The sequence below is a fragment of the Neophocaena asiaeorientalis genome, unplaced genomic scaffold (genome assembly GCF_003031525.2).
Source record: "Neophocaena asiaeorientalis asiaeorientalis breed wild unplaced genomic scaffold, Neophocaena_asiaeorientalis_V1.1 scaffold31, whole genome shotgun sequence".
Classification (NCBI taxonomy): Eukaryota; Metazoa; Chordata; class Mammalia; order Artiodactyla; family Phocoenidae; genus Neophocaena; species Neophocaena asiaeorientalis.
The window spans coordinates 4019107-4047105 of NW_020175320.1; the positions used below are offsets into that span (position 1 = coordinate 4019107).

A 27999-nucleotide genomic window follows, 5' to 3' on the forward strand; every position below is an offset into this window, starting at 1 on the left:
AAGGCACCTAGAAGAGTGTTTGACATATATAAATGTTACTTTCATTGTCTTTCGGAACAGATTTTCGAATCAGTTAACATACAATGTAATTTCATTTGGATGGCAGGGATTCCAAAAGCCTTTATTAGCTGTTTATATCAGAGTTGTGTTCTACATATGTGAGCAGCAGCAGAGCCACTTAGCCAGCTGGCAATAAATATCAGAGATTCCACTTACGTGATTTGTCTTGAGCTTTGTACCTCAGTTTCTTTGCTTATCCAGCAAGAAATAATCCAACAAGGAACATTCACCCAGAATTCCTAAATATCAAGTATTCTCTGAAGTTCTGTTTTGACATTTTCATAGTGATTGCAATTGATTGATGGCATATGATAAATCATTCACAGAAGCACTAAAAATCTTCAGTAAAGGTGTCAGTCAGTAATTTAATGCTTTTTTGTCCCTGTTGTTCCTCTTGTAAAAAAAAGAGTCAGAATTCTCCAGAACTTTTAGTTTTGTAAACTATTGCCCAACTTTTGGCCCTTATCTTGTCAAAAGTAAATATCTGCCAATTGTAATTCACCATGTGAGTTGAGATGTTATTAAGGAAACTGAGTGCAACCCATGAGATTCTTGTCCAGGACAGGGTCAGTCAATACTGTCCAATAATCGACTCTGTTTCCTGCATGGTAGGTGGATAGCAGTTGCAGTTATTGTCATTTTGTGTCTGGGGAAATGTAGACAGGAGAGTTAAGTGACTTCCTCAAGGTCATATTGTGAATCAATGGCCTTCCAAGGAACAGAACTTGGAATACACTTAACCAGATCACCTCTTAAATGGTTTGAATTTTAGCATGAGGATAGTGAAAAATTTTCCACTGTATGCCAGTATACACATCAAAATTATTTCTTAGATCCAGAGTCATGCATTTATTATCTCTGAGATAAAGGCTGTAAAAAGAGACCCCAAGTAAATTGGTCTATAGCTGTTATCATTTGGAAGTTTAAATACATTTTTGTGAAAATGGAGAGAATGATAATGACCAGTAGTTAAGAAGGAGAAAATTCATTTCTATTTTTGAGCTAGTTTAGTGCATTAGTAGCTTACAGCTTTCTTAATGGCTTGTATACTATTGATTTCAGACATAAGAGAGTTGTGTCTTTATTTACATGCTTTGCCACATACCAGCAGCAGTAAAAGCTGCTCTTCCTTTAATGTGTCACATAGGCCACGTTTCCTGAGAAAAGGAACTACAAACTATTTTCAGCTCCTAAGGAAGAGTCATCTGTACACTCATCAATTAAAAACTTAGGGCTTCCCTGGTGGCGCAGTGGTTGAGAGTCCGCCTGCCGATGCAGGGGACACGGGTTCGTGCCCCGGTCCGGGAGGATCCAACATGCCGCGGAGCGGCTAGGCCAGTGAGCCATGGCCGCTGAGCCTGCGCGTCCGGAGCCTGTGCTCCGCAGCGGGAGAGGCCACAACAGTGAGAGGCCCGCATACCGCAAAAAAAACCCCAAAAAACAAAAAAACTTAGTCTCATAGCTTAGTTTAGTTCTTAAAATAAAATAAAATATATCATGAAAAGAAAGCAAATTTTAAGTGCAAGATATGTGAATATATTTTTATTTTTTATTCAGTATGGAATAACTGTCATTTATTGTGAACTCAATATGTATCAAGCCTTATGCTAAGGAGCTTAAAGAAGACTTCAGAAAGCTTCATCGTTTAGTTTCTTTAATAGGTTAGAACTGAAGCATGGATAACTAATCCTGAGATTTTACAAATGTCAAGTTATTTTAGACCCCGAATTAGGCTTATGGTAGATAATAAATGACACATATTTTATATTGCTTCTTTGATTTTTATATTTTGGTCGGATTTTCCATTGACCATTCTTATAATTCCTTCATTTCATATAGTTAATTTTATTGCTATTGTACACTATTGCCTCAATAAAGTGTGTTTTTAGTATTCTGAACCTAGTAACCACGTTTTTGTAAAGCTTTGTGAGGTGATTTCTTCCAATTTCCCCATTTATAGGTGAACTAGAAATCAGCATCTGGAAATATTAATATATAGGCATTGTAGGTATCACATGTTCCCTGTGAATAATCAAATAAGTAAATTCCACTTATATGATTTATCCTTTTTAAATGTTCCTTCTCAAACCTATTTACTTCTTCTACTATTGGATTATGTACGGACTTTCTTGTTGTTTGTTTGTTTTTTGCGGTACGCGGGCCTCTCACTGTTGTGGCCTCTCCCGTTGAGGAGCACAGGCTCCGGACGCGCAGGCCCAGCGGCCATGGCTCACGGGCCCAGCCGCCCCGCGGCATGTGGGATCCTCCCGGACCGGGGCACGAACCCGCATCCCCTGCATTGGCAGGCGGACTCCCAACCACTGCACCATCAGGGAAACCCCGGACTTCTTTTTTGACAAGATGATTGAACAGACAATCTCATGAAATTTTATGGCCTTGATTATTATTATCGAATCAGTTTTATTTCAAAGTTCTTTTTTTTTTTTTTTTTTTTTTTTGGACGCAACCACTGCGCCACCAGGGAAGCCCCAAAGTTCTTTTTTATCTGACAAAAAGTCATAGGTCCCAGGTGCTGTGGTTGTGAATATGGTAGTTTAGGGGTATAGATAGTTTTCTACCATCCCACATTTTAAATTGCAAGTGCAAGAAGCAAGTTTGCATACTGTTCAAAATATGACATATACAAAGAATAGTACTATGCCAGTGCATTAAGTTTACTGTGTATAGGAAAATAGCACCTCAAAACTCAGGATGCTAATTAGGGAGGGCTGACTTAATAAACCCTGCCCATAACATTTTTATTCTTCCCCAGATAGTTTGTAACACACATACACACTTGAATATGTTTATATGCACCATATACACATTAATCCTTAGGATTTTATATATGTGCTTGTCTGTATACATACAATTTATAAATGTATACTGTACTGTTTACCAATGTGTATTCATCGTTTACATAAGGATCTATCAATGTATATACATACATCGATAAACAGTCTCATTTCAAGCTATAGTTTGTTATACTTCTACCTTTTGAAGCATACTATTAATAAAATTAAATAAGGTATATGCTTTTCTAACATGTGAGGAGTTACATTAAGTTTGAATTAAGTTAAAATTTTAATACGTTAGAAATGTGAGAAGTCATACGCTTATATTAAGGAGTAGATTTAAATATGTCAGATATTAAATCATACTTTTGTATTAAATTTAACATTGTACTTCTAGAGCAAACAGTTATATTCAATAGATATTTATATGAAAAATTAAACCTGGAAAGTTTTATTATATGACTTTAAAAAAACAATGATATGTCTCTATTCTTAAATGAACAAGTTTTATGAACATCCTATAATGATCACTTTTTTCCTAAAATGTATTTTGACCTAGTGGAATGATTATAAATCTAATTATCCCCTGTTTTAGGCTAAGATGACTCAATTGCCTGAGGCAGAAAAGGAAAAGATAGCTGAGCAAGTTGCTGATTTCAAGAAAGTAAAGAGTAAGCTGGATGCTGAGATTGAGATATGGGACGATACGAGCAACGATATCATTGTTCTTGCCAAGAAGATGTGTATGATCATGATGGAGATGACAGACTTCACAAGGTAATTATGTGGGAAATGATGTGTAAATTTATAATGTTAGAAACATTTGTCACATTAGTGAAACCTTAAGTTTCTCTGAGTGTCAGGTGCTAAAAATTAAGTGGTATGGGAAAAGCAAATAATAAAGAATTAGAAAGTTGTACGTAGGTTCTTCTAGAGGTTTTGGTAAATAAATGTGGCAGAGTTTCTCATAAACTGCTGAGGAATAATTTTAGAAACCAATTTATGTCCTCACTATCAGGAACCTTCTCTGTGTATCGTATTAGCTTTTTTTTCTTTTTTTTATTACAAAGAAAGTGGTAAATCAAGTTATGATCTCTATTGGAGCTATCTGAATGATTGATTTTCATAGCTACATACTGAGATATCAACTAGATGTATTTGAAATTACAGTGACTTAATGATATACACAAAGGAATCATACATTGTATATTCTAGAAGTAATAAACATGTTTCTTATAGCTTCAAAATATTATTTTACAGAGCTAGCCAAAGAGCAATACCAGTTACTAAAATGTACAAAACTACAACAATTAAAATAATTTAGTCTTGATGTAATTATAAAAGCCACAGAACAGAAGAATACTCTGAAGCAGACCTAGTATAATTACAAAACTATTTATTTATATCCCTGTACATTAAGCACAAAAATAACTTTTAGATGGAGTAATGAAATAAATGTAATTTTAAAATAATAATAAATGGAAAAAATATACATGAATATTTCATTAAAATTAAGATTGAGGAAAGCTTTCTAAGCATTATAGACAAAGAACTCATAAAAAAGGATCATTAAATTGAGTGGCATTAAAATTTCAAAATGTCAATAGAATGTCCTAAACCACACTTAAATATAAATGGATAATTGGGTAAACATCTATAACAAAAAATAACAAAAATTGGATGTCATTTGTATATAAAGAATACTTACAGACATTAAAAATTTTTTAACTGTCCTACTAGAAGAATGGGCAAAAAATATGAGCAGATAGCTCACCAATTTCTCCCCATAAAAGGTATGAGCTTTAAGTATGTGAAAATATTTTAACCTAAAATATTTTAAATAACGTACCGTTTAATTCTGTAAAACTGGCCAAAACTTTTAAAATAGCCCTTTACAGAGAAGGTATGGTAATGAAAACATATATTGATATAAGCCTTGTGGTAATTTGGCGCTATATATAAACTAAAAACTTTCACAGACTTTTAATATCTATATCTATCTATATCTGTATATTATATATACAATTTCATAAAGAATGCCTGTTAGATACCAGTTTATGTTTGCCCCTCTTGGTTCTTGCCATTTTTTTCTAACCCCCTACCATGACTTCTAAATGTCTTACCATTTCCTTTCATACACAGAATTCAGTTTTAACCTATTGCTCAGTCTCTACAAAGATTCTGAGAAACTTCTCCCCCTCTACTCCATACGTATATTTTATATATATATAAAACATAGACGTGAATGTGCCTGTGTATTAGAAACTATACTACAGTGGTATTAAATACTGACTATGTTTTGGTAGTTTAGTGGTGGGTAAGTTAATTACTTTTACTTTTCTATAATTTGTTAATTTTCTATGATAAGTATATAGGTATTTTAAATAATTTATAATTTTGCTTCAAGTTAGTCCTAGGAGAGTGGAGGTTGACTAAACTTCAGTCGTTTCGTGCAAACTTCCCCAAAAGTTAAGACTAAAAAGAAGCACAAATAAAAAGTGATGTCAGCTTTCAACATTATTAAGATACAGAAAATAGTGTGAGTTTCAAAGTACTACCTTTAAGTAGAGAAATAAACACCAAATTCCAACAGAGCTACTGCTGGTACTCTGTCATCGACATAAACCTATGGATCTGGAAAGCAGGCATTGAGAAAATTAAAACACCTAGTAGAAATGGGAGGAATGTGATAGATAAAGCAATAGATAAAGCACGAAAGAAAATTGGACCAAAATGAGAACACCTGATGCTAAGTGCTAAAATACTGAACCACAGGTCTGTGACTTGTCATTTTACAACATTAACTATAGAGATTGAGCTTAAAATTGAATGGGTCTGGATTTGGGAAATGTCACTTTTGAGAAAAAAAAGGAAAATAGGACAAGTGACACTGAAGGTATGTCAGTGATCGAAAAGGACATAGATAGGAAGTAAGAAGGAACCTAGAGAAATGAAAGAGAATCACAATATATGTCAACCCCTCCCCTTCCCCACCACCACCAAAAATGTTATCCATTAAAGAAAGTATACTTCACAGTAATGATTAAAGAGAGTATTCTTGGTCCAGGAGCCCTGTCTAAAATCAAAGAGATTCAGACCGATGACATGCAAAGCTATGTAATGAGATATAGAAAATGAACGTGTTTCTGGGTACATATGCAAAGGAAATGAAATAATTATCTTTAGGAGTTATTGGTATTTCCAGGTTCACTGCAGCATTACTCACAATAGTCAAGATATGGAAACAGTCTTAGTGTCCATCAATGAATGAGTAGATAGAGAAAATGTCATATATAAAAAGTAAATTTGTGTATATGATAAATTTAAATAATAAAGGAAACCCTACTCATTTGTGACACATGGATGACCCTGGAGAGCCTTAGGCTAAGTGAAATAAGCTAGACAGAGAAAGACCAATACTGGATGGTATCACTTATATGTGGAATCTTTTAAAAAAAAAAAAAAGTCAAACAGAGAATAGAATGGTGGGGACTGGAGGGTGGGAGAAGTAGAGAAATGCTGATCAAAGATTAGAAACTTTCAGTTATAAGATGAGTAAGTTCTGAGGATCTAATATATAGCATATTGACCACAGCTATTAATACTTGAAATTTGCTGAGAGTAGATCTTAAGAGTTCTCATACAAAAAAGGTAATTATGTAAGGTAACGGATGTGTTAATTAACTTGATTGTGGTAATCATTTCACATTGTATATATATATATATATATATATATCAAATCATCACATTGTACACTAAAAATATATTACAATTTTGTCAGTTATGCCTCAATAAAGCTGAAAAAAGTGAGAATCAAAACAATTCAGCTGATGAAAACCTTCCATCTAGAAAACAAATACAAAACAACAATAAAACTATAACACAACACTCCAAACTACAGTGAATTTCAAAAAATAAGAGTTGAAGATACATGTTTTTAAAACCTGGACTCAGAAGATCAAAAACTAAGAAGATAAATTTTTAAAAAAATGAAAAAATGAAATGAGGAATGCAATGAGTTAATAAAACTTAGGGAAAAAAATTAAAGGACAAAAATATCTAAAAAAAAATTATAAAGTGTCCAAAGGAAAATAGATTCAGATAAAAATTCCATAAGGGGAGGACAAGCAGGGGATTAACCAAGAGAATGACTGTGAGATAAAGATTTAAAAAAAAAATAAGAAAAGGCTCAGAGAAAAATAGCTTGAAATGGAGAAGAGGCAAAGGAGATCTGATAGACATATGTTAGATACTTAGAAAAAAAAGAAATAATAAAACAGCTAATATTTAAAAGTATAAACCAAGAAAGTTTTCCATACATAATACTAAACTTAAATTTACATGTAGAAAGGCGTTACCATATTCCTAGGAAATTTGACCCAGACAACACTAAACACACACACACACATGCACGTACGTTTTCCTCATATGTAAAAAATACCAATATATTATATATAGCAATACTATATTCTACATATTATATGTATATGGAGAGAGAAATAGCAAAGTGAAACCAATTGAATAATAAAAATTTATGAGAAACATCCTTACCTCCACAAAGGGGAGGCATGTACTTTTAACCTTATGATTTCATTCCATGTGATTATCTCTATATCTCTAAACAATACACTTTCTGAGATATGGTTTATTGACTTTTCCTGCAAATGAGAATGTAGGTCATTTATATGACTGTTCATCTCTTCTTCTATCTTTTCCTTAGTTTCATGAATTTATATATTTTATTACTTATATTTATAGACCTTGATATGTTATCCATAAAGTGTTTCTCGCTATATGTATATTAGTTATATCTCAACTTCTCACTCTGTATGTTGAAGAAATACCCACTCTTACTCTTTCTTTTGCCTGTTACTGCTTCCTCTGCTACATCTCATTTGTAACACAACTTCTTTCTAGTATACCTCTTTTATATTCATAGTTAATGTAACATTTACATTCTTCTAAATAACTAAATCACCCATGCTTATTCTGTTGGTTTATTCTGAAAGTGAAGATTAATAAAATGTTTATGACACTGATATAATTAACCTAGATAGGAAACACACATGAAGGAAACATATTTCCAGTAGAAAGTTGAATTAGAGTTTAGACATACATGAAGTACCCATACATTTATATGGGAAACAACACATCATGGAAAGAAACCTGAACTAAGAACTATGTTTTAACCTCAGTTTGATAAATGTGTCAATGAGAGTTCTCTTAATCTTTCTTACCATATTGTATAAAGAGTATATATATATAGGCAGAATCTAAAGTTAGAAGGAAAAACAATCAAGGACAAAGCCATGAGAAAAAAAAGCTTTTAAGAAGTGGTCAGAGGAGATAGGATCCCATAAAGACAGAGCACTCAATAAGAAATTGTGTAATATGCAAAGAACGATTCTTGGACCAGAGTTAAGGAAGTTTCAGTGAGTTATCAATTAAGTGTTTTACTTGAAGAGATCCTAATTAGTGTAAAGATTGAAAAGATAGTATAGTTTTGGCAATTCTCAATTTATGGTTACTTTTGTTTGAGTAGCTTCACTAAATTTTAGGTGAGAGATTAAAAAGCCTTATTAATTCTTTACAAAGTAGATGAGAAAAGAGCAGGTGATAAAACAAAGATACTCAAAGTAGTAACTTAAAGGAGGCAAATCATCAAGACAAGATTTAGAGATTTCTGAATAACTTGAATATATGCTAGGTTGAAGGGACAGGGGAAATGGGGAGGGATAGAATGAAACTGTAAAAGTTATTCAACTTTTATTCAATAGCTGTAGCCAAAAATGAGACAAAAGGGTAGAGCATAAACACTGAGAAATAGGGAAAGAAAGAAATAAACAAAAACAGATATAAGGATTAACCTGCATGAGTTTACATGGTGTATCTTCTAATCTTAGCTAGAATGTCCGTCATAGAAGCCTTTCCTGGCCAGATGGCATAAAGACTCCCCCCAGCCTGTCTCTCTATGTTACAACATCCTGTTACTTTCTACTTTACAGTTAGCACTTCTTGGATTACCTAGTTCATTTGTTTACACACGCTCTTCCTCCATATCCCTAATGGAGCATAAGTGGTGTGAAAATATGAAATTTGACTTATTTTTTTTTTATACCCAGAACTTATAACAGCCTAAATAGAATGCATATATATATACATATATGTAGTTGCACATACTATAGCATATTCATATGCATATATATGTATAGTATACAATAATGTGTTGAATGAATTAAGACATTTAACAATTTCAATTAATTAACTAAAAAGAAAGAACAACTTGAACTCAGAAGGAGCCAGGAATAAGCAAATACCCAAACAAACAAAAAACAGTGGAGTAACATAAATTTAAGCTCTTGACACCAACTCGTTGTGTTTATTCTTTAACCCATATATAGATCCTAAATGTTGAATACAAAGATTTTAATTTTAATGCCCACATGGCATTAATAAGAGACACATAGTCAGGGGAGCTAGAGATGAGGTCCTTGGAAAAGCCTAGAGCTGTGCCTCTAAAAAGGAAACTAGAAATATTTCTATGCAACAGCCTGAGGGAACATCAAAATTATTTTCCTTGGAGTCTAGGTCAAATAAAGGTCTTTAAGAAATAGTGACTTCAAGTCTATGACCTATTAAAGTGATGAATTTCAAATTACATAGCCAGAAAAGGCTACCTTTAGAGAAGAATTAAGATGCAAGAAGCAATGGTGAGCAAATAAATCAGAAACCATGCTGGTCTTTTCAAATAAGCTTTGGCGGAACAATGACGACAACACAGAAGGACTGTGTGAAGTAGCAACATTACCCAGGGAACATATAAGTGAGATCAGAGTTAAATGGTCTATTTTTATATTCAGGGAAAATTTAGAAGTATTAATACTATACTTTGCTACATAAAGAATGCATATAGTGCCTTTTAATATTTACAAGGGATCTCTAAAATAAAATTTTCATATTAATAGATTAAATTAATGTGGAGGGCTAGAAGTTAGAAAATGAGAAAAATATAGAGAAGAAAATGTGGCATGAATATAAAAATTCAATCATTTTATGAAACATGCTAGGTATATCAGTATTTCTAATGTGTAAATGTAGCAAGCTTAGTAGTTTTAAAAAGTGTAAGTATAATACTACCATAAGTACAAACAGCAACAACAAAAGTATCTATCGTTTAACAGAGACATATAGGAATACTTTTTCTAGGAATCATGGGAAAGCGGAGGAAACATCTGTTTCTAAAGGAGGAAGGAAATGTATGAATAAACGGAGGGAATTTAAGGAAGTATATGCCTAATAGATTTTACTTGCTAAGTGATGTCAACTGTGGAATATGTGAAGCCTTGAAAAGGCAAAAGTGGAGTGAGAGCTTGGGTAGCAAAACAGAAACAGATACGGGGATATAAATGGTAGTTAACCTGGGCTTCCCTGGTGGCGCAGTGGTTGAGAGTCCGCCTGCCAATGCAGGGGACGCAGGTTCGTGCCCCGGTCTGGGAAGATCCCACATGCCGTGGAGCAGCTGGGACCGTGAACCATGGACGCTGAGCCTGTGCGTCTGGAGCCTGTGCTCCGCAACGGGAGAGGGCACAACAGTGAGAGGCCCCGCGTACTGCAAAAAAAAAAAAAAAAGTAGTTAACCTAAAAGATTATTCACTCAGTCATTTACTTAGAGTTAGTCACCAGTTCAAAACCTAATACATTTATTAGCAGAGTGAATAGATTCTCTTCGCCTGTTTTGAGAGAACTAGTGAATTAGACTTACCTGAAGTCCTAGGATGTTAAGGAATTTTCAGTAGAATTCAGGGGGATGAGAGAATTGAAACTACTAGAAAGAATATACTGAAATAACTGACTGGACCCAGACTGGGACAGAAGGGAAATAAGGTTGGAGAGTAGAACAAAAGGTGGAAAGGTAAGGATATGTCACCAACAGGTGATAAAGATATATACTTTAGTTTTCCCTACTCTATATCTGTTTCCCTCCCAAAGGAATTAATGTTTTGCTGTTGACATACTTTGAATCAAGTTGGAAGGGATGCTGAAATATGACTTTGGAAAGGATGCTCAGTGACTTTGAGAGTGTTGTAATCTGTAACTAGTGTGTTAGAAGAAGATTCACAACTCCACAGAGTGATAACTCATTGGAAAATAAGACGTGTCATGTTTTGCAAAAGCTAATCAGTCCAACATTCTCACAACCTATACGTGTTGCTGCCAAAGGCAGCCGCAGAACAGGAATACTGTGTGTTCAAATTGTAGTAAAGGTAGGGGAGCAAAATTGAATTTCAGTTTCTGACAATCTTTTACACTCGAACTGCACCCACATTCAGTTTAATTTCAGTTCATATAAACTGATAAATCTCCAATTGTTTTAAAATGGAGGAAACCTTGTTCTTATTTTCACTTCCAATTGTTTTAAGAGTTTTTCTCAGACACTGCAATGTTTTACTGAGGTTTAAGTTTAGCAGTTTTATTTATAGATTATTCCTTAATTCTGCCCACATCACATTTATCTCATTGGAGGTGTTTTAGTTTGTTTGCAGTGGGATCTGCCAGTATAATATTTATCAACAAGTAGTCGATCAGTTGGTAGGCATACAGTCTCTGTCCCACATACACATTTTTAAATAACTGTATATTTTTTAAATAAGAAAAAATAATAAATTATATTCTCTAAAGTGCTACTGAATGCTCTGTTTTCTCATTTTCTTTACTATTTTATTATTAATAAGAGGCATAATAGTAAACTTTGAATGCTTACTCTGTACTACACTATGATGAATATACATGTTTTCTCGTTTTTATTTTCAGGACAGTTTGATTGTTATATTCTCTAATTTATTGTTAAACTGAGATTCATAGATGTCAGGTAAATTGCTCCAGGACACACAAATGACTCTGAATTGGAGCTGGTTCAATTTCAGAATCTGGGTACCTACTCATTGTATTACAAATCTTCACCCTCGTGCTAAACACAGAACAAGAACCAGTCCTTTCTTCAAGAAGAAACAAAAATGACACATTAAAAATAAGAATAATTGTATGCTTCTAGCTGTAAATACATTGGGATTTCGGAAGAGAGGGATTAGCAATGGAGACCAGAATAAGCAGAGAATGAAACCTGAACAAGTGAAGTTTGTATTTGACTTTGAGTGAGACTTTGAGTGAGATATGGGGATTGAATTGCGGAGTGAGATGATATAAGTGATAAAACCCCCAGGATGGAGGCCGGGAAGTAGGAACGTGTTAGATCCATTTGGGGGCTCTCAGAAAACTATATAAATACAGGAAGAAGTTAAGATGGGCATGAAGAAAGTGATAGCTTATGTAAGTCATTAGAAAATGGACAGGGTTTTTGTTTATTTTTTTAAATGAAGTAGAAAATAGGGAACTATTCAAGAATTGTAATCAGGATGGTGGCATGATAGAAAACAATAAATCTAAGCATGACATGTGGTAGGAAGGACAGGCACTTTTGGATGGCAATGCCAGCAGAGACTCAACCCATGGGGGTCTAGCCGCAACTGAGAGACCCAAATAATTAGACAGGCTCTGACAATTCTGATAGAGGCTAGTAGGATCTTTTTTTTTTTTTAACATCTTTATTGGAGTATAATTGTTTTACAGTGTTGTGTTAGTTTCTGCTGTACAACAAAGTGAATCAGCTATACATATACATATATCCCCATATCCCCTCCCTCTTGTGTCTCCCTCCCACCCTCCCTATCCCGCCTCTCTAGGTGGTCACAAAGCACCGAGCTGATCTCCTTGTGGTACGTGGCTGCTTCCCACTAGCTATCTGTTTTACATTTGGTAGTGTGTATATGTGGCTAATAGAATCTTGATAAATTCCTAGAAAGTATTGTACCAGGTGCTGGAAAAATTACTTCTGTAAAACTTGATGTAACCATTTCTGAGCCTTGACACAAAGACCCTTGGCTCACCAACCATTTAGTGCTTCTTCCAGCCTAACGGGGAGAGGTGGAGCAGGTTTCACTCTGGTTCTTTGTGTATTTCTGTCACTGCCATCGTGATACACTCATTCCAGGGCAGAAAAGTAAGGCTTTAGTGTTTGAAACATGATTCCTCCTTGGTGAAGGACCATCCACACAGTCACATAAGCTATGTTACATTATTAAACTGAACCTGTGACATCTTCTAATAATTCAGCATTCCTTTTCTTCAGCCTCTGGGACTTCCCAGAATCAGACTGAAGGACTTAAGGCTTGCTAGAGGAAAGCAAGCCTTTCTCCCTTGCACTGATTAGTTTCCCAGGGGAGCATCTTCCAAATTCCTGCCTGAAGTGTAAGGGTTCTGGGAGCAGAGATGTGGAGCGTGGAGTCCCTGGTAGTCTCTACATTTAGTATTAAGAATTCGGATGTTCACTTAATACCCCTGTTGTCAGTAAAAGGTACTATACCCTTTAAATAAGTCTAAAAACCTCTAACGCAAAGACTCTATTTTGTTCTCTTCAGGGAGTAATCTCCATACTTTTCCTGGGATGAGAGAGAGGCAGATATTCAATGGTGTAGAACAGGGGATGGAATCAAACTGCTACTTTCGGTCTCTCCTTTCACCCCAAATTTCAGTCATACGTATCGTTCTGTTTAAATCAGTTTGATGCTTAGTTTTCCCACTACTGATTTAGACTCTGACTTCCTTGGATTGACTGTAGTATTTCCCACTTGCTATCTGCTTCCTAGTTTCCTAATATTTCTTGCTGTTGCCTCTTCTCACATTTTGTCCTCTGCATCCTAATAGGTTTAGGTTTTTAGAAGAAGAAGAAAAAAAAAGAAAAGACAACTCATCTGTATTTTCAGTGATGCTTGGAGAAGAAGAAAAGTTATATATAGGTGACAATTTGCCATCTTAACCTGCAAACCCACTAGGATTTACTAGGGTTGTGAAAGTTTTCCCTTCATGATATTTGGAAGTTGGAATATTTAATGTTTTCTTCATGAATAATGCTCCCTCCTTTCCTTTTCTCACCTCAGGTAAATTCTGTCCAAGCAGTATCTTGGCTAAACTTAGTTTCTACATTTCATGGTTTACATAACACTTGAGAACATCTAATTCTTTTCCCTCATTTGAACAGGAGACAAGTTCTAGGTAAAACTTTCTAGATAATTGTATCTTTTATGGTCACTTAAGATGCATTTTTAAAAGTTGCTGAAAATTTATGGGAAAAAGATGAAAATGATAACTCTTCCTCAAATAAGAAATACAAAACTTCATCTTTGTCAAAAAATAGCGATTTCTAAGTGTGTTCCAACTGTAATGTTACTATTAATACAGTTAAAAAACTGAAAATACCTAGAGGAAAGTAATGCTGCTTTAAGCACTAATATTCTTTAAACTGCTTGTTCAGAAATATACCAGGGTGGTTTATCTATCCTCATCAAATTTTATATTTTAAGATGCAATGCAGTGTCAGTTTTCACTTGAAAAAATGATGTACTAGATTGTAGGCTTTTCTATAACTTTTTTTGGGTTCATTTACTGAACATCTGTAGAATATCAGGCACTGTCCTGGTATGAAGGATATAGCAATAGCTACAGTGGAGAATTTTGGACTAGGGTAGCCTAAGATAGAAGAGGTGAGGAGAACAGGAAGATGGACAGCAAGGCAGAAAGATGAAAGAAAAAAGATCTGAAGGAATGATAATAAAGTAGGAGTGGACATGGTGACAGCAGACATTCAGCTCTGAGAGAAACTGAAGAAACTTGCTAGGAGTTGAGATATAAATAGGGAAAGGGCTGGGCTGGCTCATCCTATGTAGTTAATACCACAACCAGCAGTTCTTCTGGTTTTATTTTTCTACACTATCTGTATGTTCTCAGAATCTTGGCCAAACCAGCAAGCTAAGCCTACTTGTCTGCTAGTGGGCCAGTTTTCTCAGGCATTTTATCACTCTGACCATTTTAAGCGTGGCCTGCTGCACTCAAGAGTTATCCTAGCTATACTTCAATAAAATTAAAAAGAAGAAAAGAAAACACAAGAATTGCATTTAAAAAGAAGTTAACCTAAAATATGGAGGAGTGTGTAGATGTAAAGGGGTTTCCGGTAAAACACTGAGCTCTCAGCTTTCCTTATATCCAGGGTATCCTAAGTAATGACTGGGCAATAAAGGCTGTCCAAGTGAAGGAAAAAGAAAAGAGCCCTCATGAATATTCATGTAGAAATCATGTTGCATTCATCTGTAGAAAGAGAGTCCTTGGATGAGGCAACTGTAGAGTGATGGCAGATGACGAACTGTTTGGAAGTCGGGGTGCTTTTATTCTCACTATCTGTGTACCTCCCACTGGACGCAAGCTTGTATCTAAAAAACCCTTTTGCCCCACCTTCCTTTTCCAAGATGCAATCCTGAGAGATGAAATAGCAAATGAGCAGAGAGAAGGATAGAAGCTCACCTTTCGTCTATTCAGCTGGAACTTCAGAATTAAAGCCTTTTTGGAAGCATAAACATATGAAATTCATATGTTCTACGCCTTACATCCTTTTGTTTGTTAAATACAGAATCTCTTTGCACATGGTTTATTTTACTTTCTGAGGTGAAGCGTTTATATTCTAACACAATGTGTTAACGATATTAGCAATTTAAATGTTTTAGCCCACACAGCAAAGGGAATAAGAAATATTGGTGAGTTTTATGTTTCTTCCTTTTAAAAGCAGTTTTATGTCTTATGATTTAAACTATAAGAGCAGAGAAAGGTGACTTTTGCTTTACTTGATAAAACTACCTAATTCTCTTTCCCTTATGTGTTAAAAATATACATAAATATATAGCAAATAATTGAAAATACAAAATATGAGATACGTAGATCACTTAAGATTTTGAAAAGGCCTTCCAATTTATAACTTTAAGAAGGCATTCATTCTATATTTGAAATAAATATTGTATCAGGGAGGAGGAATTATTTTTCTGTGCTCTAAATGATGGCTCTTTTTCTTTCTCTTGGACATTGTGTTAGAGTAATTATAGGCTATTATTACTGCCTTTTGCATGAATATTCTCCTGTAAAGAATTGGTTTGTTTTACTTTGTAGAGCTTTGAATCACTGGAAACATTATACAGTAATGCCAATGAGAAATACTTTAACATAAAGGAGAATAATTCTGTCTGACATTTATTTTTACATGATAAAAATTTACATGTATTCTGATATGATAAGTAATGGGCAAAAATTCAGTTTATATAACACCTTAGTAATTGTTTATTAAAATTCACTGAGAGGGCTTCCCTGGTGGCGCAGTGGTTGAGAGTCCGCCTGCCGATGCAGGGGACACGGGTTCGTGCCCCGGACCGGGAGGGATCCCACATGCCGCGGAGCGGCTGGGCCCGTGAACCATGGCCGCTGAGCCTGCGCGTCTGGAGCCTGTGCTCCACAACGGGAGAGGCCACAACAGGGAGAGGCCCGCATACCGCAAAAAAAAAAAAAAAAAAAATATTCACTGAGAGTGAGAGCACGCTTTTATGTGAAATCTGGTATTTCAATGTCTGGCTGTGGGGAATTTATCAGAGAATTTGGTGAAATGACTCTGCCAGTTTCCAAGAGGCAAAACGGTTCTGTATTGTGTGAATCTGCAGAGATTACAGGAAGGTAGAATTAAATTATGAATTGTCTTAGAACACTGGAGCCTCAACTGTTATAAATGTGGGAATAAACAAAGAACAGCCAAACGAAAACATGCAGAGACTATTCAGAGCTCACTGTAGCCATCATCACTTGCTTTTGGCAGTGACACAAAGGCCGTCAGGGAAGAGGGAAAGCTTTAAAATGGAAAAAAGGGAAGACTTCAGGTATCTCTGATTGGCTGACACAGAGAAGAAGCAGGCCATCGTATGTATGTCATTGGTTTGGGTAGCACATTTTGCTTTCTCTGATTGTTACTGAATTTAAAGCAGGGGCAAATAGAGCTAGGCTGGCTGTTGTTCAAGTCCATTCTGGGCCAATTGCTACAGAGACTGTGGTTTAATTTCTTGACGTAGTTGCGGCAGAAGTTGTGGGTCAAAGCTCTCTTGTCATATTTAGTCTGGTCATTGTCCCTTTGTCTATTCAGTCTCTCAGAAATTTAACTGATAATCATTTGAGTTGGTGATGGATAGATAATCATGCAAACAATATTAAATTAATTTTATATTTAAAAACAAAATATTGTATTTAAAAAAGAAGAGCAGTCTGTGAAACTCTGTATCCTAAATCAATGTCCAGTGAGTTTAAAAGTAACTGGTTAAAAGAAAAAACACAGTGATATATTCCAATAGATGAATCTTTGTCAATATAACTAATTTTATCAGCCTTATTCTTGCTGTGTTCAAGAACCATTAATTAGTGAAGTTTGGAGTTAATTTTCCCTTCTGTAGTACTTCGTTGAGTATTATCTACAAATAGGCTATTTTTTCACTTTGATAACTTAAATTCCCACTCTTATGTCTAACTCTCTCACGTCTAAAAGTTTTAACACCTTATCCTCAACCTTATCATGTTCTCTTGCCTCAGATCCTTTCATTTTTCCTCTACTTTTAGTCATTTTATTTTGCCTTTCTTATACAGCCTAGACCACTTGGCCTACACTGTAACAGCCACTCTCTTGATCTCTTTGTCTCTCGCGACCACATGACATGCAAAATCTAGACACTGCTTCAGTCCAAACACTGCCTCCTTCTGTCTTTTGATTGGGCTTCAGACTGTGAATTTCACCCCTTCTTTCCTTATGATCAGGGATGTGTTTGTACCAGGAGATGTTAGAGAAAGAGGGAGCCTCAAAGAGATACTAAATTCTTATTACTCTGGTATGTAGTTGCTTGTCATTTTTAATTTGGGGCAGAAGGATCCTCCCTCTAGATGAACTTCTCTCTTACTTTCTTTAAGTCTTTGGGTTCTGTTGAGCACGCTACCTTGATTACAGGTAATTTCCTCTTCTTGTCCCATCCTTCGCTTGGAATAAATATCCACATTGAAGGCAGTCTTTGATATTTACATTTTGTGACCATATTCCCTGATTGTGGGTAAGAATTGATCTCAGTGCCCTCACCTTGGTGCTCACAGAGTCATTAGTCAGGTCCTTTCTGCTTTGTCTTGGCAACAAATGCACTGGTCAGTTGCATGCAACTATATAAATATTATCATTGTAATTATCATGACGCTTAAAATGTGAGGCTGCCTTCCTTTGCTCATAGGAAAGGTCAAGGCCATCAGAGTGGCCATTTAGAGATTTCTCCATGGAAGCTTACTCTTTGCTTTCAGATTTTTATGTTTATTTTCTTAGATTCATTTTTACTGTAAACATAGGATTTATTTTACAAATGCTTATTAATGGATTTTTTATTGGAATAAAGTATTTTTGTCTGTTAATAATAACAACAAAAGACAAAAAAAATCATAATTCCATTATTGTAGAGACCAAAACATCCAGAGTTTTAAATTAGATATTCTTGGGAATTAAATGTGTTAGAAGGGGGTACTATATTTTGAGTTTTCCTTAGGGAAACACCCTTAACCCCCCCCCCAAATTCCACCATTATTTGCAGAGAATATTTCTTTATGTCCTACAAGGAAAAACTAAAACTTCAGGAAGCGTTTCCATCATATTTCTGATCTGATGAAATTGATAGTATGTGGGAGAGTAGAAATAAAAATGAAAGGAAATGATTTGTAGGAATAAAAACATTAAATATATTATTTTTCCCTTTGAACTTTGAAGCTCTTTTGTTGGTGGTGTTCATCATAATTTGCCCACATACGCAGGGAACATATTCACAGTTGTCTTATGGATAATTTATTGCAACTATTTGGGACCTACAAAATGTTTTTAAAGTTCATCAACATATTATGACCTTAGAAAAAGAAGCTGAATTATATTTAATGGAAGTTTTGACTTTTTAGTTTAAACAGATATTAACTACCTAAGGAATTATTTTTCAAATAGATAAAGGAAAAACAAAATGTAGTGATATAAAGTCCATGAAGATGCTAAGAGAAGTCAATATTCATTGAACTATTTGTTCATTCATGTACTCTTTTATTTATGCATGCATTTAAAAATATTTAGTGAGCACCTATTATACATTGGTTCTATTCTTCATATAGAAAGCAGAAATCTAGATCTGGATTCAATGTTTGCCCTCAAGGATTTGTAGAAATTAGGGAAGGAATAAATATAGCTATTAGGAACCCAGGAAGTGACCAGCTATGCCTTGAGCAAAATACTTCACAGAAGAGGAACTGTTTGAGCTCAGTCTTGAAGAATGAGTGGGAGTTTCCCAGGGTAAGAAGGAGAAAGGCACTTCAAAGAAGGAATGTTAAATGTAGGGCATGATTAGAAGGAAGAGAAGCAGGAGATGTATTAGGGTGAGTTGGGAGCAGCATCATAAAGAACTTGGAATTGGAATTTCAACTTATAAAAACCTGGGGATGCCAGTGTTTAACATGACTCTAATGTGTTGCATATGAAAAATAGGGGAAAATAAAGGTGCTTTTTTTTTTTTTTAATTTTACTGGAATCTGAGTTTTGAAGAAAAGATAATTTTGAGGATAGAGTTCAAATACAGATATTTTGAATTTCAGATAAAACATGTAAGTGAAAATATCTAATTTCCTATTGAAAAGAGGAATGAGAGTTTAGAATAATACTAGGTATAGATATAAATTTGGGAATTATTCTCAAAGAGACTGCTGTTAAAGCTGTTAAGAGTCAATGAGCTTCTCAAGGCAGGCTATGTGAAAAAAGAAGAAAACTGTAGTCTGAGTATTAAAATCTATTCAAGGGACTTCCCTGGCAGTCCAGTGGTTAGAAGTTCACGCTTCCACTGCAGGGGGCAAGGGTTCTGTCCCTGGTCAGGGAACAAAGATCCCACAAGCCACATTCAGCATGGCCAAAAATAATAATAATAAAATAATAATTTACAAATAAAAAAATAATAAAATCTATTCAAAAATTTAAAATATTAAAATACTTATTAGCCTGCTTCTCTTTCATAAATTATTTAAAAGTTCTTGTATATGTGATAATGTACCATCTTAATGGGCCCAGAAATGGGAATATTTTATGTGTCCCATGGATCCTTTGCAGACCCAAATGGTCATGTCTCTATGGAAAAAAGAGCTGTACTTTCCTCAGTTCCTTTTTTCAGATTGGAGTTTAGTAGTCTAGAAGAAGATATACTTATATTTTCAGTAGTCCTTCAATGTAACAAAAAAAGAAATGAAAATTTAACTTTGAATCTGTACCACAGTACTCTCATTTGCCCTGGGGTAGGAATATATAATAGCAACAGGGTTCAAGCAATGAACACTTTCTTTTTCATTTCATTTTTAAGCTAAAGCTAGAGCACCTTATATTATTAGAAGACAGTTTTAGTAAAGATGTCACTAGAAATACCAAAATAATAAGTAAATATATAAATGTACTCTATACAGAATATTTTAATGTTATAACGATTAGTAATATTTTTGTTTAATGCTTTTTACCTTACGCTTTGCTTTTTGAGTGTGCTTTAAGAGCAGGGGTTGTAGTGCCACAACAAATTTTCAAGTGTACATAATTTGAGCAGAAAACAAAGAAAGCCACAACAATTTGGGATCTGGGTAGATGAAGCCTAGCAGTATGTCATGAGTGCATATTGGAAGTGACTCTCATTTCTTCCCAATATGGAGTACTTTGGCTTTTGAGATGTTTCTTTAGGCTTAGAGTACACAAGAAGCTTTCTGGTATCTGCTTAATTGAGATAAACCGTGCCAACAAAATTCTAATTGTATAAGACTTTCAGGTTTTGTTGTTTGTTTTCCCAGCAGATTATTTTTCTCATTGAATTTTTCCAGGTACATATGAAAGTACTATGCACATGGAAAATGCCAAGAGGTTATCATTTGTTTGTCTGGTGTTTAATGATAAATACTGGCTTTAGAATCCAACACACCAGGTTCAAATCCTGACTTGGCTACTGGATGCTTTTTGTGGTGTGGATACATCACTTACACTCTCCAAATTCAGGTTTTGGTTTTTTTTTTCCTCATTAACATGAGGAAAGCAAAACCCACCTTGCTTGCTGTGACAATTATATAGATAATGCATATAAGAACCACTGGGTTGTAGAGTAGGGATATTATAAACGGTGACTAATATTTTCAAATGATTTTAAATTCTTTAAAAACTAATGTGAATAGGCAAGAGAAAAAGCCCTAAGAAAAAGTGGGTGTGGAATTTTAAATTCCTTACAGAATCCCACAAATTTTAGAGAGAACATGGGACATACAGGCATAACGCATGGTGGGGAAATGAGAAAGTTTATAGTCAACAGCTGATGGCAAAGAGAGGTTGAAATATTTTGGCCATAAAATGGCATGGATACTAATCCCTTATTAATAATATTAAAGGAGCGCCAAAGGATGAAGTACAGTAGGGAGGGGAATAGGTTATATTCTACATTGCCAGGAATGAGAAGATAAAATTTCCTCAGGTAGGCATTTCTAGTCAGTTTCAAAAGAGACAATTATTGAAGGGTGTTGTTTAAAATAGCTATAAAATTTGCTTTGATATACTCTTGATTTTTTCTGGATAAAGAATGTGATTATAAAGCAATGAAACTCTACATTTAAACAAAAGTAGACCTATTACATTTTTAGACACATCATAACTAACGTCATGATATCCCTTGAGGTCTACCTCCTACAAAATATTTTATTAGAAAGGGCAGATTGATGCATTGCAGGACTGTCAATTTGCCAGCTGGTCACCATATGTTAGACTGGTGTTTAACAATGAGTATGGGCTGACCCCTGCTGAAGAACATGGATAGTACCAGGGTACCTGAGGCAATTGCAACCCACAAGCGAAAACATTCTCTCTCAGATTTGTAATGGAATACCAAGAGATGTCAAGGTGAGTCACATCACATAAATGTCACCTGCTCTGACAGCATTCAGGACATCTGCCCGTGGTGCTTTTCTTCCAATTTTCTCCTTGTATAATGAAGCAACTCTAAGATACCAGTGGAGACTGGTAGTCTTTTACAGTGTACCAATAGAAAAGAACATTTTGTATTTCAAGTCTGGCTAATTTGTTACAGTTAAGGGCAGATACTAAATCGCAATTGCCCTTGATGAGAGCAAAACTCATTTAATATAATTACATGGAAAAATTAACCTAAAAAAAAATAGGCCTGAATAGCTGTGTAGTACTTAATGACTACATTGCCAGTGGAATTGCTGACTTTGGGGTCAATATCTGTCCCTATTTTTAATAAAGAAAGATATGTAAAAGTTACTGTTTTTAACAAATTCCATATTCTAACAGACAAATGGTTCAGTATTGAAAAGACAGCCTCTAGTATATTTCCAAGTCATAATTTCTTACTCTTTCTTTTCCACGTTTGCTTCTTTACTTTTAGGTGTTCCCTCCTTCATATTGACATTAAATCATTTATCTTTCTGTAACTATTCTAGGCTGTTTTTTTCTTCTACTTCTACCAATAGCTACTTTATGTTTGCTACTTTCCATGGTTATTGCTTATCAACACACCTTCTGCTTTCTTCTCTTCTGTTTGTCTGGGCTCAACATAATTGGTTTTTATTTGTCAATTTTGCCTTTTCTTTCTACAATCCTGCTTCTCTTATCTTGTCCTCTAATAGACCTATTCTCCATCAACCCATTCTTTTTTTATTTTTCCACCTTCTCCTATTTCTCCTTTCAACATTTGCCTCTTCCCCATGACCCTCCTTATCCATATGTCATCAGTGATTCTTTCCCTTTATTTTTGCCCCTATCAGTTTTTTGCTTCTTTCTTACAAGTGACTTACTTTCAATGTTTCTGTGCCATCTCTTTCTCCTTATATTTATATAGTTATTTCCATATCATTCTTTTTCCTCCAGCCTCCTTTACTCACACTTATAAGTATTTATTGAGGTTCACTACATGCCGATAATATAAGGACCTAATATGACACAGACCTTTCCTTTAAGGAGTTCCCATCTAGAAGAGACAGACATATAAATCAACAAGATAACATAAATATGTAGAAAATGCAGGGATACAACGAGATACAGGATTTTATAGAAGCCCTAGGGAATGTGCTGTGGCTTAGGAGAGGGTGGCATCAAGAAAAAATTTCCTAGATGGTGTGTTACCTTGTCTAAGTCTTGAAGGATGAGTAGTAAGTAAATTGGCATTGCTGGAGCGTAAATGGAAGGCAGAGAATGTGGAGAGAGGGAGCTTGAAGACAGGAAATGGTCTTGCTGTAGAGGGAATGATTTGTCATACTGAGAAGCATGGACATGAATGGGAATCTTGGATGCATTTCAAGCAGGAAATAGCCATAACTGATACTCATTTTGACCATATATTTGGTCAGCTATTTAGAGAATAGACTTGAGAGATATACTTGGTTGGTGGTAGGCTTGCCAGCTGAAGACTGTTTTATGAAAATCTGGATCAGGGTGGCAAAGAGAAAAATATCAGAGAGAGCAGATTCAAGAATTATTTATGTGAAAAAGTTGACAGAACTTAATTGCTGATTGAATATGGGTAGTAAGGGAAAGGATGATACTTGGAGTAACGAGGTGGAAGAGGACGATGACGTCAGAAGCTGAGAGAGGAGGAACAGGGCAGAGGAGCAGCTCATCCTTTGTTCTCCCTCCCTAGCGGTCTTCCAATAATATTGATAACTTGGTTTTTTTAAAGCAGACCATAATTTTTCAAGCTCTCACCTATCTGTTACTTCATCAATCCTCATGAGAATTCTCTGAAATTGAGCAGTTAATATCCACAATTTTCAGATAAGAGTATATCCTAGTGACAGTAGGTTATTTAAATGCTCAAAATGTTTTCAGTTAGACAGCTTCAGACCCTGTCCCGGCAGTTAGGCTGCTGGGATGCCGGCCTGGGTGATGCAGCTGTGAAGGCGCTGGCTTCACAGACATGAGCAATTTTAAAGATGATCCCCATTAGGTGCATCCTTAACCTGTAACTCTGCCACAGTAACACATATCATTCAGTACCTCCTACACAGAAATTTTCTGTCACTTGAAGAGACACCTTCAAGTAAAAGCAAGCTACCAATTGGCTTAGAATTCACCCTTAATAAACAAATAGTTCATATACACACAGTATGTTGCAGAGCCATGTTTTTATATATATGTGTGTTACATACAGGCTTAAGACTGTATTAATGACTCTCAGATTCATTCTAATAATCTTTTCACATTTGCTGCACATTTGTTTTGTATTCCTGTGGAGTTGTAATACAGACAGAGACGTTATTTTCAAAGCAATGTGCAAGTGTTTGGTATAAAACAAAGGCCTCTGTGTTCTCCCAGCCCAGCTGAAAACCAGAGAAATTGCTTTTCTAGTAGCGGTAACAACACAGGGGAGGCTGATGATAACAGAGGCCTTTCCTGCTCTGCTCTCATGTTCATTTCAAATGGGGAATGAGCATAGGTAGGAGGAAGGGCACTCTGCCAGGAACTGACTCCACTTTGCTATGTGAATGTGTCATCACATCATGCTTCATTTTACTGCGTGTTTCTAGGTGGTGGCAATGATGAGGGTCCTTGAATAAATTTAATCCTCTTTCTCCATCCCCAATATTATTAAAGTTATGTTTAGGTTTAAGGTTTAGGTATAAGATGAGGATTCGTGATATGAATTGGGTATTTATTCATTCAGTAGGCAAATAAGGAAGACAAAATGGATTGAATTATGATTCCTGTGAGGAGCTTGACTATGGCCTAACCTCATAAACTAATTGAAGGGATCTGTCAAATTATATTTAGCAGTATAGAAATCTTGGATTGCAAGGGAGAGTTACATTAGAATTAATCTGAGTGTTGTTTACATTAACCGGTGTTTATTCTTTTAACCAGATTTATTTCTGAACTATCCTGACCCAGGAGGGCATAATATTCTAGAAAACTGAGTTTATTAAGCAACGTTTTCCTGTATAGATATATCATTTTTCTGATATGATTCAAATCTGAATCATTGTAAAATTTGGAACTACTGTATAAATTCTGTGCACCTCTATGATAAGCCTCTGTAATAGAAGCCGGGACAAATAATTCTCTTTCTGAACTCCTAGATGAGTTCAGCTGCGAATATGTGCATAGTTTCAACAAAAGTAAACCCAGTTAGAACAGTTGTTTTCAAACTGTGATCAGAAATATCTGAATGTCAGGGTGTAGTGATTGAGAATATTTGTAGCTTCTTAGTTTATTCTGCCATGAACTGTTTCAAAAATACCGGCTTAAAATGCATGTTTAATATAATTCGCCATCATCTGGAGGAAATAATGATGTATACAACTCTTTGTGTAGACTGCTGCCATCCATGTGTGTTAATACCAGATATACACTTCTGTGCTTGTGTATCTATAAAACATCTTTGGATGTTTTCCGCTAGACAAGGGGACAAAGGGACAAGGCAGGGGTAAAAGAGATATTTATTTTTTATGCTTTTATTTATTTTAAAGCTTATGCTTTATCCATTTAAATCACCTGAAACTATTTTTCACAAGTTTCTAGCTTACAAACATGTATGTATGTGGAAGGGGGTGCGGGTATGTGGGAGATGAGGGCACGGTGTGTGTAAAATCAAAGGATATAGAAAAGTATATATTTTGTTGCATTCATCTGGACACTAGGTAAATTTTGATTTCTCCTAAGAAAAATTCTGTTTTCATTTTAAAAAAATCATCAGTTAATGTGCATAATAGGCAGTCTTGCCCATTCTTCATCCCTACCCCATCCCTAACCCCTACCACATAATTAAGTATTTATAGAGTTCTCCTATGTCCAGGCCCTATGCTAGACTTTGGGAATATAAGGCAAGTGACATATGGTTGCTAACCTCAGATATTGGCAGTAGAAACATAAACAGCTGAAGAAATATGTGTAATATAAATTCATCCCAAGTACCTCATCTAAAAAGGTTTATGTGTGAGTCAGAATTTTCTATTGAGAATCTAATATGTTTATTACAAAGGTTAAGGTAGAAAATACTGTTTATCCTTGTATTATGCTACTATTCTCTCTCTCTGTCTCTCATGGGAATATTGATCTGTTTCCTCCCAATCCTTTATTTTGTTTGGTTTGATTTTGTTTTTAATCCTGTGCTTCTCTGTAGTACTGTAAGTTTCTGTCTTATTCTTGGATTATTCTCTCTTTTTTTTGAATTAATATATTTGATTTTATTTTCTCCGTTTTTTTTTTAACATCTTTATTGGAGTATAATTGCTTTACAACGGTGTGCTAGTTTCTGCTTTATAACAAAGTGAATCAGTTATACATATACATATATCCCCATATCTCTTCCCTCTTGCGTCTCCCACCCTCCCTATCCCACCCCCCAAGGTGGTCACAAAGCACCGAGCTGATCTCCCTGTGCTATGTGGCTGCTTCCCACTAGCTATCTATTTTACATTTGATAGTATATATGTGTCCATGCCACTCTCTCACTTTGTCCCAGCTTACCCTTCCCCCTCCCCATATATCCTCAAGTCCATTCTATGGATTATTGTAAATTCTTGGGCAACCAAGATGCCACCCAAAGGAGGATGGAGGTGAATGAATGAAAATGTCATTTTGGGACTCAGTGTTCTGTATACATACTATTTCATTTCCCTGGAATGTCCCTTTCATTCCCTACCTGTATCCTTTTCTGCTATATAGACTCCTCCAAAATACACTCAATTTCCATCTGTCCATCTAATTATCCTCCCTGCTTGTTTTGAAATACAATTAATTTAGATTGAAAAAACATGTAAAATACCTAAAGTAAACAAAATTTGAAAGAAGTGAAATGTACAAGTCAAAAAGGGAAAAAGGATTTGGTTGTAAAATTGCACTGAGTGAGACTCAAACATAAAAATCTGAAACTCTTGTTAAGACTGAGACCTAAGTTTGACTCTAAGCATAGTAGAGTATAATTGAATGTTCAGGAAAATCACAGCAGGTTCTGGTTTGCAGGTACACAGTACATTTTGCATTCTTAACCCACAGTTCAGGGTTCTCCTTATGGGTAGTGTCTGTTTTCCTTTCATGAGCTTTAATTGACTAACACTGATCCGTTGTCATTCAACTGAATGATGTTTCAGCCACAGGAAATTGAAAGTAAGTGGCTATTAAAGGAGTTCTCTGGAATGCTCAGTGTATAAATTACTGTTTTATAAATGGCATAAAGCTAGTAAATGGTCAAAATAATATTCAGCTTGCAATTATGCATATGCAGTTAAGGAGTAGAAGCTAGCTTTTCAACTTATCTAAATAAACATGTAATGTTCCCATCACCGAGCATTGTGCTACTGGTGCTATTGAAGTTAGGTGACAGTTGTGAAGCATCGGGCTGGAGAGGGCGTAACCAGGAGTATATGGGCCCCAGAAGGGCAAAAGCCTGTGCTCCCTTTTGTTTTCTTTTCTCAGAATTCTATGGTAGAATGAATCAGAAATCATTGCTAACTGAATTGACAGGAAGTTCTCTGAGGACCTCACAATATCAGTCACTCCTTACTAGATAGTATTTCATTATTTTCATGTAATCCTTAAGATTAATGATGAGTCGTTTAACATGTTTTAAACTTGTGCATTTCGTTGTTCATAAATACATGACTTAGAGAAATAGTAAGAGAACTTTCAAATCATTTTCACATGCACCATCTAATTTGATTATCCATATCACCTGTGAGGAAGATGAACTAGCTAATAATAGTTTAGTAAGTGCCACTGTGTTTCAGACACTGTTCTAAATTATTTCATAAATTCATTTAGCCTTCTGAACAATCCTATGAGGCATATACTGCTGTTACCTTATAGATGAAGACACTGAGGCATGGAGAGAATATATTCACAGCCCAAGGCCTATAGTTGATGAATGCTAGAGATAGGATTTGAATCCACCCAGTTTGACTCCAGAGTCAGCCCCAGTCTTTCCCCCACATATGGCAGAGAAGGAGGTAGAAGCTATGCGATCATGTAATTCTGTGATTCCTAATGCATGTCTCTAGGTGACGTACAGAAGTACAGAAAAATGTCATCGGTTTGGGTGTGAAGTTTTATGAAATCCAGCCTTTAAGCTTTTTAATCAGTCAGGATCAGAAGTCAAAGTTCTTCTAAGCCTGCACGATGAACGTATTTCCATGAGGCAGCATACAA

General features: G+C 35.3%; 1 protein-coding gene across 1 annotated transcript in view; it reads left to right on the forward strand.

Moving 5' to 3' along the window:
* The window catches only part of CTNNA3 (catenin alpha 3), a 1528699-nt gene that overhangs the window by 1398443 nt on the left and 102257 nt on the right, over window positions 1-27999 (forward strand). Inside the window, 1 exon segment of the mRNA XM_024765510.1 lies at window positions 3451-3632. Within this exon segment, the coding sequence (XP_024621278.1) occupies window positions 3451-3632 (182 nt within the window).